Source organism: Oncorhynchus kisutch, linkage group LG14 (genome assembly GCF_002021735.2).
Source record: "Oncorhynchus kisutch isolate 150728-3 linkage group LG14, Okis_V2, whole genome shotgun sequence".
Classification (NCBI taxonomy): Eukaryota; Metazoa; Chordata; class Actinopteri; order Salmoniformes; family Salmonidae; genus Oncorhynchus; species Oncorhynchus kisutch.
Window position 1 is genome coordinate 24,066,282 of NC_034187.2, and position 13,809 is coordinate 24,080,090.

The window sequence follows — 13,809 nt, forward strand, 5'->3', positions numbered from 1 at the left end:
TGTGTCACGATCGATAAAACACAGCCTGCGGGGAATGGAAAATGGAGAGTATGGGGCTTCTCCCAGGCAATGACGACGAGCAATGACGACGAGAGAGAGAAAGAGAAAAAAGGAGGGAGGAAGGGGTGTGAAAAATTAGGACCAGAAGATGAGAGAACAGTAGAGAAGCAGCAGCAGATATATAGTGTGGGAAAGGGAGAAGGATGGAAGGGAAGACACCAGAGTGCAGCTGTTCAGAGTCGGGGAGTGGGGTGAGTGCTGTGTGTATGACGTATGTATGTATGTACTCGGCCCATCTATTTAGTGATTGGGCGGCAGGGTATTCTAGTGGTTAGAGCGTTGGACTAGTAACTGGAAGGTTGCAAGTTCAAATCCCCGAGCTGACAAGGTACAAATCTGTCGTTCTGCCCCTGAACAGGCAGTTAACCCACTGTTCCTAGGCCGTCATTGAAAATAAGAATTTGTTCTTCTTGCCTAGTTAAATAAAATTGTTACTCACCTCAGCAGCAGCATATACACATATATCTGTATTTATGCTTACCAATTGCTCACCTCTGCAGTGTTTTGTGCTTGTTTGCAATGATTTGACAATGTGTGCTGCTACCAATCCTAAACTGCGTTACAGTGTTTTGCTATATAGCCTATGCTTTATTCTTTAAAAAATGTATAACAGGACAGAATAGCCAGAGTATGATCCATAATAGGCAAGGTTAACAGAATACAAAACAGATGCATTCAGGTAAAAGTCTCAGACCATCTGCTATTCCAACAACCTGTTGTCTATAGGAGGGGTTTTCCCATCCTTCTCTATTTAAAAGTGCGGCTCCTGGGGGAACAGAATTGCCCCTGGGTCAACTCCCGTCACCCACCTCCTTGCATTCAATAGGGTTTCTGCCTAGTCTTTATGATGTGACCAGGGTCAATCTAGGCCACAAGCCTTAGAACAACTTGCTCCTTGTTTTTTTAACACACTAGATACCCTTCAACCTTTTGCTTACACATTGATTAGTATTTACATTTTGCATCAGCTGTCCCACTTTTTTATTAATTTTTTTATTTCACCTTTATTTAACCAGGTAGGCAAGTTGAGAACAAGTTCTCATTTACAATTGCGACCTGGCCAAGATAAAGCAAAGCAGTTTGACACATACAGCAACACAGAGTTACACATGGAGTAAAACAAACATACAGTCAATAATACAGTAGAAACAAGTCTATATACGATGTAAGCAAATGAGGTGAGATAAAAAAAAAAAGGCCATGGTGGCAAAGTAAATACAATATAGCAAGTAAAACACTGGAATGGTAGATTTGCAGTGGAATAATGTGCTAAGTAGAAATAAAAATAATGGGGTGCAAAGGAGCAAAATAAATAAATAAAATATATACAGTAGGGAAAGAGGTAGTTGTTTGGGCTAAATTATAGATGGGCTATGTACAGGTGCAGTAATCTGTGAGCTGCTCTGACAGCTGGTGCAGCTCAATGTTATTGCCCATTTTCCGTAAAGTGTATTGGTGTTTTAATGCACTTTAAATTAAGTTTGATTTGATTTAAATTTAAGTTTAATTCCTTTTGGCAGAAAAAAATACTGCTGATAAAAGAAGAAAAGTGTGGATAGTGTGATGGGAAAGAAAGGGTGAGAAAGGACGGAGAGAGAGCAAGAAATGGAAAACAGAGTGATGCATGGTGGGGGAAAGATAGCATCAGGGTAAAGCTTTGTTGGCAGTAAAGCTTTGTATAACTAACAGTGCTATTTTGCAGGATAATTCATGTTAGGTATTCTAATGCACTCCTCCCTGTGTGTGTTTTTGTGTTGCAGGGCTATACAGTGATGGTGGTCTGCATGGATACGAAGCTGTGTCGTAACAGAGGGCAGCGTGGGTAAAAGTTATGCGGCGCTCCGCCCTGTACCACTGCCACCCTCTTCTGGGTGGGGCTCTGCTGCTACTGCTGGCTAGCTGCGCCATGGGCTGCCCTGCCCGCTGCGATTGCTCCGCCCAGACCAAGTCAGTCAGCTGCCATCGCAAGCGCCTGCCCACCATCCCTGAGGGCATCCCCATCGAGACCCGGCTTCTGGACCTGAGCAAGAACAAGCTGCGGAGCATCACCCCAGACAACTTCTCCTCCTTCCTACAACTGGAGAATCTGGACCTCAGCGATAACCTGATTGGCGTGGTCGAACCGGGCTCCTTCAAATTCCAGCTCTCCCTGCGCTCGCTGAACTTCCACAGCAACCTCCTCCAGCTGGTCCCTGCCGGCGTACTCTCCGGCCTGGCCAACCTCACAAGTCTGGACCTCAGCCACAACAGGCTGGTGGTGCTGCTGGACCATGGCTTCCAGGACCTTCGGAGGCTGATGTCCCTTGAGGTAGGCGACAATGAGCTGGTGTTCATCTCCCAGAGGGCCTTCACGGGCCTGCTGGGCCTACAGAGCCTCACCCTGGAGCGCTGCAACCTGACTGTGGTGCCCACCGACGCCCTGGGTCACCTGCACAGCCTGGTGGAGCTCCACCTGCGCCACTTGGGCATCAGCACACTGAAGCCCTATTCCTTCAAGAGACTTCCCCGTCTTCGCCACCTGGAGATCGACTACTGGCCCTGGTTGGAAGTCTTACCCGCTCTGTCACTACACAGCCTCAACCTCACCACGCTCTCTGTCACCAATACCAACTTGTCTTCCTTCCCCGGCCATGCTCTACGCAACCTGCCCTACCTCACGCACCTCAACCTGTCCTTCTGCCACATCCAGCACATCCAGCAAGGGGTGCTAGACCAGCTTCCGCGACTGCAGGAGTTGCACCTGCGAGGAGCTCAACTGGTTTACATTGAACCCCTGGCCTTCCTGGGCCTCCCAGCACTTCATATGTTGGACGTGTCCCACAACCAGCTGGACTCAGTGGAGCGAGCTGTGTTCAAGTCCCCTGACAGCCTGCAGACGCTGCTCATGGGGGGGAACCCACTGGTGTGCGACTGCCGGCTCCTATGGCTGCTGAGTGGCCGGAAGCCACCCTTTCTGCAGCTCCCTGACCCCCAGCCCGAGTGCAGTGCCCCTGAGCGCCTCCGTGGGAAACCCCTGCTGGACCTAAAGGAGCCACTGGTGACACGGTACGTGATCTGCACCAAGCCCCGGATTGGGCCCAACACCACCCAGCTGCTGCTGGCAGATGAGGGGAAGCCTGTTCGGCTCAACTGCATTGCAGACGGGGCTCCTCGGCCCTCCATGGCCTGGGTGACGCCACACAGACAGTATGTCACAGTGAAAAGCACCGGTAGAGTGACGGTCCATACCGACGGCACCCTGGAGATCAAGGCTGCAGAGCTGCACGATAGTGGCGTGTACCTGTGTGTGGCCAGCAATGCGGCGGGCAACGCCAGCCTGTCGGCCTCGCTGGCGGTGAAGAGCCTGGGCATCAGCGACACATCGCTCTACGCCAACAAGATTGGACTCCTGGCAGACTCCAACGGGACCTGGGCCAACGGGACCGTCCTGTACAATATGACAAACCCCATAGACCTGAAGACCATCATCATCTCCACAGCAATGGGCTGCCTGTCCTTCCTGGGCGTGGTCATTTTCTGTTTCCTGCTCCTGTTTGCATGGAGTCGTGGGAAGGGAAGGCACAAGAGCAACTTTGACATGGAGTACGTTCCCCGCAAATCGAACGGGACAGCAGCTGAGGCAACTGAGACAAGCGGGCCCAGACGAGTCAACATGAAAATGATTTAATTTAACAAACGGACCAACTCATATGATAGTAACAAACAAAATACAGTGCATCTCATTTGCAAATATTTCTTTGATACAGTGGAGTCGTGAAAATGGAAGTGATGTACCGATGTAGTGGTGTTGATATGAAGATGATCTAGTGATTCAGTGGACATGTTGATAGAAAAGTTATCAATGATACTGTGGACGTGTTTATATTAAATGATGTAATCATACAATACACTGGATATAATACTATATAATTCACATATCGATATGACAGTGATGCAGTGATACACCGCTTGGCATGTGCTAGATGGTGATGTAATGACTAATGATGTTGTAGACTCGCGTGACACCAAGGTGAGAAAGGAAGTCTCTTGGAGCGACGGGAGAAGTTGAGATGACAGTGGAGCTATCATTGTTCTGCCATGTCTGGAGTAAATTGTGTCTAATAACCATCTGAGCTGCAGGTGTGAGTGTGTGTGCGCGTGCGTGTATGTGTACTGCCTTTGTTGTGTGACAGGGTAATCATCAAGGATAATAGGGTCCAAAGTTGTTAGACCTGCCTTTGTATTTGTTAATTCATTGTAACAACAGTATTGTCACTGTTCAGTAAAATAACGTATGTTTGTATGCACATGCAAATCCCTCCAAACATTATCCAGGAGACCTGTTGCATATATTTTCAACTAGGTCATTGTTTCCCTTTGTACCACCTCAAGATAGGCATAGAGGGATTTTAGCAAATCAACCTTCAACTCAAGGAACATTTATACACACGATATTTACAACTTTAAGTGGGATTTCAGCTCAAATCACTAGAAAAACACAAGACAACGTCTTGCTGAAGAAATAGTAGCAGCTGAAAATGTTGGTTATTGCTTGGAAAAAGACCACAGGTGATAACATTTGTATGTTAAATCCCCTTTTATTACCTTGTAAATCAATGGCAGATTTTCCTGTCAGCAAATTCCCCTGATGTAACATAAAAAAACGGTCAGTGACAAGACTAGACACAATGGCAAAGATTTACTGACCAATGTCCCCCTTGGAACAGGACAAATCTCAGCCCCGTTGAGTTATGGGTTGTATTGTATCCCCTCTTAATTTCTTTATCCCAATGCTTCAAGCTGGCATGTCCTGAGGCCTCCCATGGGCTAAAAGGGGTTTCTGGGTATTTAATTGATGACATTTGAAGGTTGTGGTGTTTTTGTTGATATGTTTTAACTGTCAAAAAAATAAATATATATATATATATATATATATATTAAAGGATGTATTAAGGGCAAATCTTTGTAAATGCAGGGATGTGCGTGTCAACATGTGTGATACAATGTTAAAGGTTGTATAAATGTTTTCATATGATAAATTTAAGGGTATATTTTCAAACGGAAATAAATCGTAATCATAAGGCTTTATGTGGTAATTTTGTCATTTCCAATGTCATATCAGTACTTTTTACTTACATTTTTACAATTTTACTTGATGTCTCAAACATTTGTAATAGCAAACCACAGATGTGCAGACTCCTTAGAGAAATGTGAACTAGAAACCAACATGGTGTGTTGTAGCAAGGATATAGATTGGTTGTAGCCTATGACGCAGGCCAAGGAAAGGTGACAAATGGGAATATTTTCATTTCCCACCAGATGTTTAATTCAACACTTCTTAAACCACACCTACTATACCCGACGAGCCTGAATCTCTCCTGAAAATCTGATAAATGTAGCTGCTCCTGATGTCTTCATTCAGCACCCTTCTCTTTACAGAGATCTGTGAAGGGTGCACTTGATGCTATCACGTTAATGGCTAAAAGTAGTTCTATCTTTGGAGTCGGCACAGGGAATATTCAAGAAGACAAGATCAAAGTCCCACCGATGGGCTTTTATCACTTTTGTTACAGTGGTTTCTCCACAACTTGGGAATGAAAGAGGGCTCCAGTAAACAATGGGGAGAAAGAAATACCACATGGATAATATTACTCTAATTTCCGTAGGCCATTTCTCTAGATGAAGAGGATTTGGTAATCAGTGCTTTAATGATTGGTGCTAAGCGTGCTTTGCTATCTGGGGAGGAAACATTGTTATTAGCTTTATTTTATGCCTATGATTAAACTTGGTGTCTACATGGATTATAGCGAGCATATTGTGCCTGCAGTGAAATTTTATGGAAAATAATGCAGGGAAACATTCAAAACCACTTCTTAAAGCTTTTTTAAAAAGAGACAGACCAAATAATATCACCTACAACACGAATGGCATCCATGCTGTTATTAAACCTCTTAGATTTTGAGCATTTTTGGACCGGTTCTGATTGACATTTGTGTGTACAAAAGCGCACTGTGAATGCCATAGGGTCCTGTGCCTTCCCTCTCACTCTCCTACTGGAGCTGTATGGAAAGTGTCAGGTTTCACAGCCTACATTTGCATAGGGAGTGATTCAATCAATTCATGATTTTTGTTTTTGTTGCTTTTTGGACTTAAATTAAGGTTTGGGGTAGGCATTTTAAGAAGATACATTGTAGAAATTTGCGGGGTTGATGGCTGTGATAACTAGTAAAGACTGAGTGAGGCCAGCCTGTGAGACAGTATATGAACGGTGAACAGTCTAGCGGATCCAGCCACTGTGATATTCTCAACCGGGTTTAGAGCTCTCAACATGAAAAAAAATAAAAAAATAGATTTAATAGAATGGAAACAATAACACTTTCTCTTGATCATAGACGGAAGAAATCACTTAGTCCTTAAAGCTGAAGTTGTAATGAGTCTGCACACATTTGAATGGTGTCTCTGTGCCCCTCAAATAGTGCCAATATTGGCAATACTGTCACTATGTATTTATTTATTTACAGTTGTAAGAAATCTGAAATCTTACAGTAAGTGTTTTATAATTTCATTGTTACTATACAGTACTTGTTAAAAGTTTGGACACACCTACTCATTTAAGAGTTTTTCTTTATTTTTTACTATTTTCTACATTGAAGAATAATAGTGAAGACATCAAAACTACGAAATAATACATGTAGTAACCAAAAACGTGTTGATTTTAGATTCTTCAAAGTAGCCACCCTTTGCTTGATGACAGCTTTGCACACTCTTGGCATTCTCTCAACCAGCTTCATGAGGTAGTCACCTGGAATGAATTTCAATTAACAGGTATGCCTTGTTAAAAGTTAATTTGTGGAATTTCTTTCCTTCTTAATGTGTTTGAGCCAATCAGTTGTGCTTTAACAAGGTAGGGGTGGTATACAGAAGATAGTCCTACTTGGAAAAAGACCAAGTCCATATTATGGCAAGAACAGCTCCAATAAGCAAAGAGAAATGACAGTCCATCATTATTTTAAGACATGAAGGTAAGTCAATCTGGAAATTTCCAAGAACTTTGAAAGTTTCTTCAAGTGCAGTCGCAAAAACCATCAAGTGCTATGATGAAACTGGCTCTCATGAGGACGGCCACAGGAAAGGAAGACCCAGAGTTACCTCCTTTGCAGAGGATAAGTTCAGGATAAGTACCAGCCACAGAAATTGCAGCCCAAATAAATGCTTCACAGAGTTTAAGGAACAGACACATCAACATTAACTGGTCAGAGGAGACTGTGTAAATCAGGCCTTCAGGGTCGAATTTCTGCAAAGAAACCACTACTAAAGGACACCAATAAGAGGACGAGACTTGCTTGGGCCAAGAAACATGAGCAATGAACATTAGACTGGTGGAAATCTGTCCTTTGGTCTGATGAGTCCAAATGTGAGATTTTTGGTTCCAACCGAGTAGGTGAATGGATTATCTCTGCATATGTGGTTCCCACCGTGAAGCATGGAGGAGGCGGTGTGGGGGTGCTTTGCTGGTGACACAATCTGTGATTTATTTAGAATTCAAGGTACACTTGGCTACCACAGCATTCTGCAGCAATACGCCATCCCATCTGGTTTGCACTTAGTGGGACTATCATTTGTTTCTCAACAAGACAATGACCCCAAAACACACCTCCAGGCTGTGTAAGGGCTTTTTGACCATAGAGAGTAATGGAATGCTGCATCAGATGACTTGGCCTACACAATCACCCAACCTCAACCGAATTGAGATGGTTTGGGATGTGTTTGACCGCAGTGAAGGAAAAGGATTCAACAAGTGCTCAGCATATGTGTGAACTGTTGGAAAAGCATTCCATGTGAAGCTGGTTGAGAGAATGCCAAGAGTGTGCAAAGCTGTCATCAAGGCAAAGGGTGGCTACTTTGAAGAATCTCAAATATAAAATATATTTTGATTTGTTAACACTTTGTTGGTTACTACATGATTCCATATGTGTTTTTTCATAGTTTTGATGTCTTCACTATTATTAGTAAAAATAGTATAAAATAAAGAAAAACCCTTGAATGATTAGGTGTGTCCAAGCTTTTGACTTGTATTGTATTTAGAAAGTATTTCAGTCATTTCAAGACCTAGCTATTGTCCCACTTTTGTTGAATAGGAAAGAAATCATAAAAAATAATTATGTTTGGTTATGTCTATTTAGGCAGAAATCTTTTATATGTCCTATCATTCAACTGGTTTAATAGCATGCAGCCTGGCAGAATTACGTCCTCAGCTCTACTTAGAATGAGACCCCAAGCACGCCATTAGCTTGAGCTTCCTGCTTAACCCCACAAAGGGTCTAGATCACAAACCTCACTGCTTCCCTGTGCAATTCCCCATTAAAACAAGGCTTGTGGCAAGTGTCAGTAAGATGCATACTGTGAAAGATGAGAACAATAAAAGGATCGAAGAGCATCGCATCATACATTGATGTTGTTTATCAGAATGTGGATTTACACACAAGGAAAGCATTGGAGGGAGAGTCCACTATGATGTCATATCAAGCCCTGGTTCTTACTCCTTAAGAATATTAAAATCAGGATGATTCCCCCTCACTAATTACTTTGGTCTCCAAGAGTATAGGACCCCCCTGAGCATTACACACACACGCACACACACACACACACACACACACACACATATATATATATATATATATATATATAGAGAGAGAGAGAGAGAGAGAGAGAGAGAGAGAGAGAGAGAGAGAGAGCGCCTGAGGCTAGGGATGTGATTTGTGCTCGATTGCAGAGGACTACAATCACATTAGGGATGTCCTCTGGGCTTGGATACGAACATGCCCTGGCTGTGTGATAACATAACCCTATAGGCAACTGAACAATGGGTGCATATTTAGATACGCATCACAGTGTGACAGCTTTTAGAACACTAGGATATATCTTACTTAAAAGGACAAAGGGCGAGAGAGAGACTGGAGATGAGTACGAAATTAACATAATTATGAAATTAATATCAATGTATTATGAAATCATTTAAAGCTGTGCTGCAGTTCGTCTCCAAGTTTTAATGTATGAATGATTAATTAGCGAGTGTGACTTTCTGACCCCTTCTCCTACTGCAGATATTAAATCATAGAGGAAGAAAATCACAATACAAGGTTCTGATTAATTAAAGCTTTAATTCTCCTTAGATCTATCTTGAAAGTATGCTTTAAATAGGCCCATTGATCTATTGATGTTTGTTTGAGCTGGTATAGCCTTTTCTTTACATGATTCCTCTTGCTAAAACACAGATGTGTTCAGTTTTATGAAATAAGTATATTTTGGTTGCAATAAGAGGGCCAATAACTTTGAGGATAGGTTGAAGAAACAAAACAGCTAGACCTTTATTTTGGTAAGTGGTTGCTTGTCAGTCCAGGCAGTGAGGTCGATGTCAAGCCCTTTAGCTGATGGAGAGGTCATAGAGGCACTTAAAAGGTGTCATGAAGGCTAATTAGCGAGAAGTAATGCTTATGGCCTTTAGGTCGAAACACAATTACTGACTAAATTAAAAAGTATGCAAGAGGAGATAAGGCACCAGTTATCAGCAATGGAAGGTTTTACCTTTAAACTCCTAATATTACCTCAAGTCAAAGACAAATATTAGCATTTAAATTGTTTATCTGTGTGGGATGAGGTTTTCATTGAATACAACCATTCCACTCATGTCCATGCATCCCACAGCTGAAGCTAAAGCAGGGCTGGGCCTAGTTGGTGCTTGAATGGGAGACCCCCTGGCTAAATCAGACAGATGCTGGGATCAGCGGCCCAGGCTAGTGATGGAGACACGGCCCTGTGAAATATTCTGTCGTTCAGGAGCGACCAAACTCAAGCCCTCATTATAAAGATCCCATGACATGTATTGCAGGAATAGTGGTGTTACTGTTAACCCTCAACATGATTCCCAATCTAGCCCCACGTTCAGTGCTTCAATGGCCATTCAATTATCATGTACCTAAAATGCACTCTTCCAATTATCCTGCACTTAAAATTGACAGAATTCGCAGTTCATCTCTCCCCTGTGATACCCGACATACTGGTACATACTGTAATGGCTGCTATGCATCGCCTATGTGAGTGCTTGACTGTACATTGGTAGCGGAAGAAGTACATTTTCCAATATTAAATACATTGAGACATTGAGAAACACAGAATAAATGCCATCCACTCATCACCCGTCTATTCATGGGTGTTGTTATTGGTCTTTCAAATACTCTAACCCAAGATGATGCCTGAGAGATGGCCTGCTGTGTGTCACTGATCTTTGTTTCTCTGATAGTCTTATCTAAAATCCAGTTTATTGGCTTGTTTGTTTTTCCAGTATGGCGTCGAAGTGCAGCTGTCGAAAAGGGATTCAGTTCAGCTGAGACGGGACTCTTTTGAAGTTCTCTTTTTCCAACCACTACAGAAATACTTGTGCGTGCCTCATTTGGAATCATAATGAGAAGGGCTCTGGGTTATAATTGTGCCTACGACCCACAGTTCCTCCTTTGAAATGTGGCAGTTGAGCCCTCTTGAAAAGTCTGAGCAAAGTTGCCTATCATCACTTAAAGGAAAAAGTGTTGATGTGATTTGTGCAGCCTGCCTCATTTTAGACTTTCATCTGTCAACTTGCGACATAATCAAGGATACCATGAGATTGTTTTAACTAATCCAATCACAATCATTTGAAGTGAAAGTGTTGATGGTCTACAGTCCAGTGTAGTTAGTTTTACGAGAAAGAGGGTGGTAAAGAGGGCATGGGCAGAGGAGTGGATGAATTGTTCCCCTAGACACTCAGTAATACAATGTCAGTTGCACATTTCCACCCCTAATGGATTGGGGAGGGTAAGATTATCCTACATTGTTAAAAGGGATTTATAATGTAATTTTAAATGGCCCTGGCTGGAGGCATAATTAAATGACCTTTGTTCAAAACAAACTCATCGCTGCCTCACTCAATGCAACCCTAATTCCTGCTGCTCATAGATGCAGTAGAGGTCAATAAAACTCAGCCAAGACCAAAACAATGGGGCTCCCGAGAGGCACAGCAGTCTAAGGCACTGCATCACAGTGCTAGAGGTGTCACTACAGACCCTGGTTTCGATTCCGGGCTGTGTCCCAACCGGCCATGATCGGGAGTCCCATAGGGCAGCGCACAATTGGCCCAGCGTTGTCGTGGTTAGGGTTTGGCCGGTGTAGGCCGTCATTGTAAATAAGAATTAGTTCTTAACTGACTTGCTTTGTTAAATAAAGGTTAAATAAAAACATACAACAATAAAATGGAATTGCCATGGGAAAGGTTCGTGGGGAAAGATCCCAAGTCTCCTCATTGTCCCACAGCAAAATTAACCTCCATTTAGGCCATTGTTTATACGTGTATTTCACACTATGCTGAGGTAAAAATCTGAGTATAATGCTTGCATGGATGTCAACCGTAATATGTGTTTATGTCATCATTACCAATCAACTGCATTAGTACAGTTAAAAATGACTGACTAGCACCACCGATGTATGTATGCTAGCTATGCTAACTAGCTTATATGAACGGGAGTTAGCATTTAAGCAGTCAGTTCTAAACCTTAAAAGGGGCCACTTCTACATGTTATGCAGCAAAAACAACCAAATATATCAAAATTGGACTTAAGCAACCACATTGTGAGCATGTCATAATACATAAATCATGATGGATTTGACAGATATCCACTTTGTTTGATCAGATATGTTTAATGTGCGCCAACTCCTTTACCTCATCTATGCAGTGATTATTTTCATATCAGGTGCAAGTCGAGTCAAAAGTATCAAATCAAATTTTATTGGTCATATGCCCCAAATACAACAGGTGTAGACCTTACAGTGAAATGCTTACTTACAAGCCCTTAATCAACAATGCTGTTTCAAGAAAAATACCAACAAAAAAATAAAGTAAAAGTAACAAAGAATTAAAGAGCAGCAGTCAAATAACAATAGCGAGGCTATATACAGGGGGTACTGGTACAGAGTCAATATGCGGGGGCACCGGTTAGTCGAAGTAATTGATGTGATATGTACATGTAGGTAGAGTTATTAAAGTGACTATGCATAGATAATAAACAGAGTAGCAGTAGTGTAAAAGAGGGGGGGGGGGGGGGGGGGGGAGCAATGCAAATAGTCTGGGTAGCCATTTGATTAGATGTTCAGGAGTCTTAAGAAAATATTTAAGTAACATTTTTTTTAATAAAAAGTAACACACTAGGCAGGTTAGCCTAGTGGTTAGAGTGTTGGACTAGTAACCGAAAGGTTGCAAGTTTGAATCCCTGAGCTGACAAGGTACAAATCTGTTGTTCTGCCCCTGAACAGGCAGTTAACCCACTGTTCCTAGGCTGTCATTGAAAATAAGAATTTGTTCTTAACTGACTTGCCTAGTAAAATAAAGGTTAAAAAAATAAATAATAATAAATAATGAGGATATATACAGGGGGTACTGAGTCAGTGTGCAGTGTACAGGTTAGTTGAGATAATTTGTACATCTAGGTAAGGGTGAAGTGACTATCAATAGATAATAAACAGCGAGTAGCAGCAGTGTACAAAACAAATGGAGGGGGTAGGGTTAATGTAATAGTCCGGTGGCCATTTGATTAATTGTTCAGCAGTCTTATGGCTTGGGGGTAGATGCTGTTAAGGAGCCTTTTGGTCCTAAACTTGGCGCTCTGGTACCACTGGCCGTGCGGTAGCAGAGAAAACAGTCTATGACTTGGGTGACTGGGGTCTCTGACAATTTTACAGGCTTTCCTCTGACACCACCTATTATATAGGTCCTGGATTTCAGGAAGCTTGGTCCCAGTGATGAACTGGGCCATATGCACCACCCTCTGTAGCGCCTTACGGCAGATGCCGAGCAGTTGCCATACCAGGCGGTGATGCAACCAGTCAGGATGCTCTAGATGGTGCAGCTGTAGAACTTTTTGAGGATCTGGGGAACCATGCCAAATCTTTTCAGTCTCCTGAGGGGGAAAAGGTTTTGTCGTGCCCTCTTCACGACTGTCGTAGTGTGTTTGGACCATTATAGTTCGTTGGTGATGTAGACACCAAGGAACTTGAAACTCTCGATCTGCTCCACTACAGCCCCATTGATGTTAATGGGGGCCTGTTGGGCCCGCCTTTTCCTGTAGTCCACGATCAGCTCCTTTGTCTTACTCACATTGAGGGAGAGGTTGTTGTCCTAGCACCACACTGCCAGTTCTCTGACCTCCTCCCGATGTCTCATCGTTGTTGGTGATCAGACCTACCACTGTTGTGTCGTCAGCAAACTTAATGATGGTGTTGGAGTCGTGTTTGGCCACGCAGTCGTGGGTGAACAGGGAGTACAGGAGAGGACTAAATACACACCCCTGAGGGGCCCCAGTGTTGAGGATCAGCGTGACAGACGTGTTGTTGCCTAGCCTTACCACCTGGGGGCGGCCTGTCAGGATCCAGTTGCAGAGGGAGGTGTTAAGTCCCAGGTTCCTTAGCTTAGTGATGAGCTTTGTGGGCACTATGGTGTTGAACGCTGAGCTGTAGTCAATGCACAGCATTCTCACATAGGTGTTCCTTTGGTCCAGGTGGGAAAGGGAAGTGTAGAGTGCGATTGAGAATGCATCATCTTCAGATGAGAATGGGCAGGACAAAAGATTTATGTGCCTTTGAATGAGGTATGGTAGTAGGAGCCAGGCGCACCAGTTAGTGTTAAGAACTGCAACGCTACTGGGGTTTTCAAGCTCAACAGTTTCCCACGAGTATCAATAATGATCC

At 43.1% G+C, this 13,809-nt stretch overlaps 1 protein-coding gene across 1 annotated transcript in view; it reads left to right on the plus strand.

Moving 5' to 3' along the window:
- LOC109904145 (leucine-rich repeat and immunoglobulin-like domain-containing nogo receptor-interacting protein 2) overlaps positions 1-5,123 on the plus strand; it is a 29,230-nt gene extending 24,107 nt beyond the window's left edge. Inside the window, exon 2 of the mRNA XM_020501324.2 lies at positions 1,821-5,123. Within this exon, the coding sequence (XP_020356913.1) occupies positions 1,892-3,727 (1,836 nt within the window). The 5' untranslated portion in view covers positions 1,821-1,891 and the 3' untranslated portion in view covers positions 3,728-5,123. The remainder of the gene's footprint in view (positions 1-1,820) is intronic.
- Positions 5,124-13,809: the final 8,686 nt, after the last annotated feature.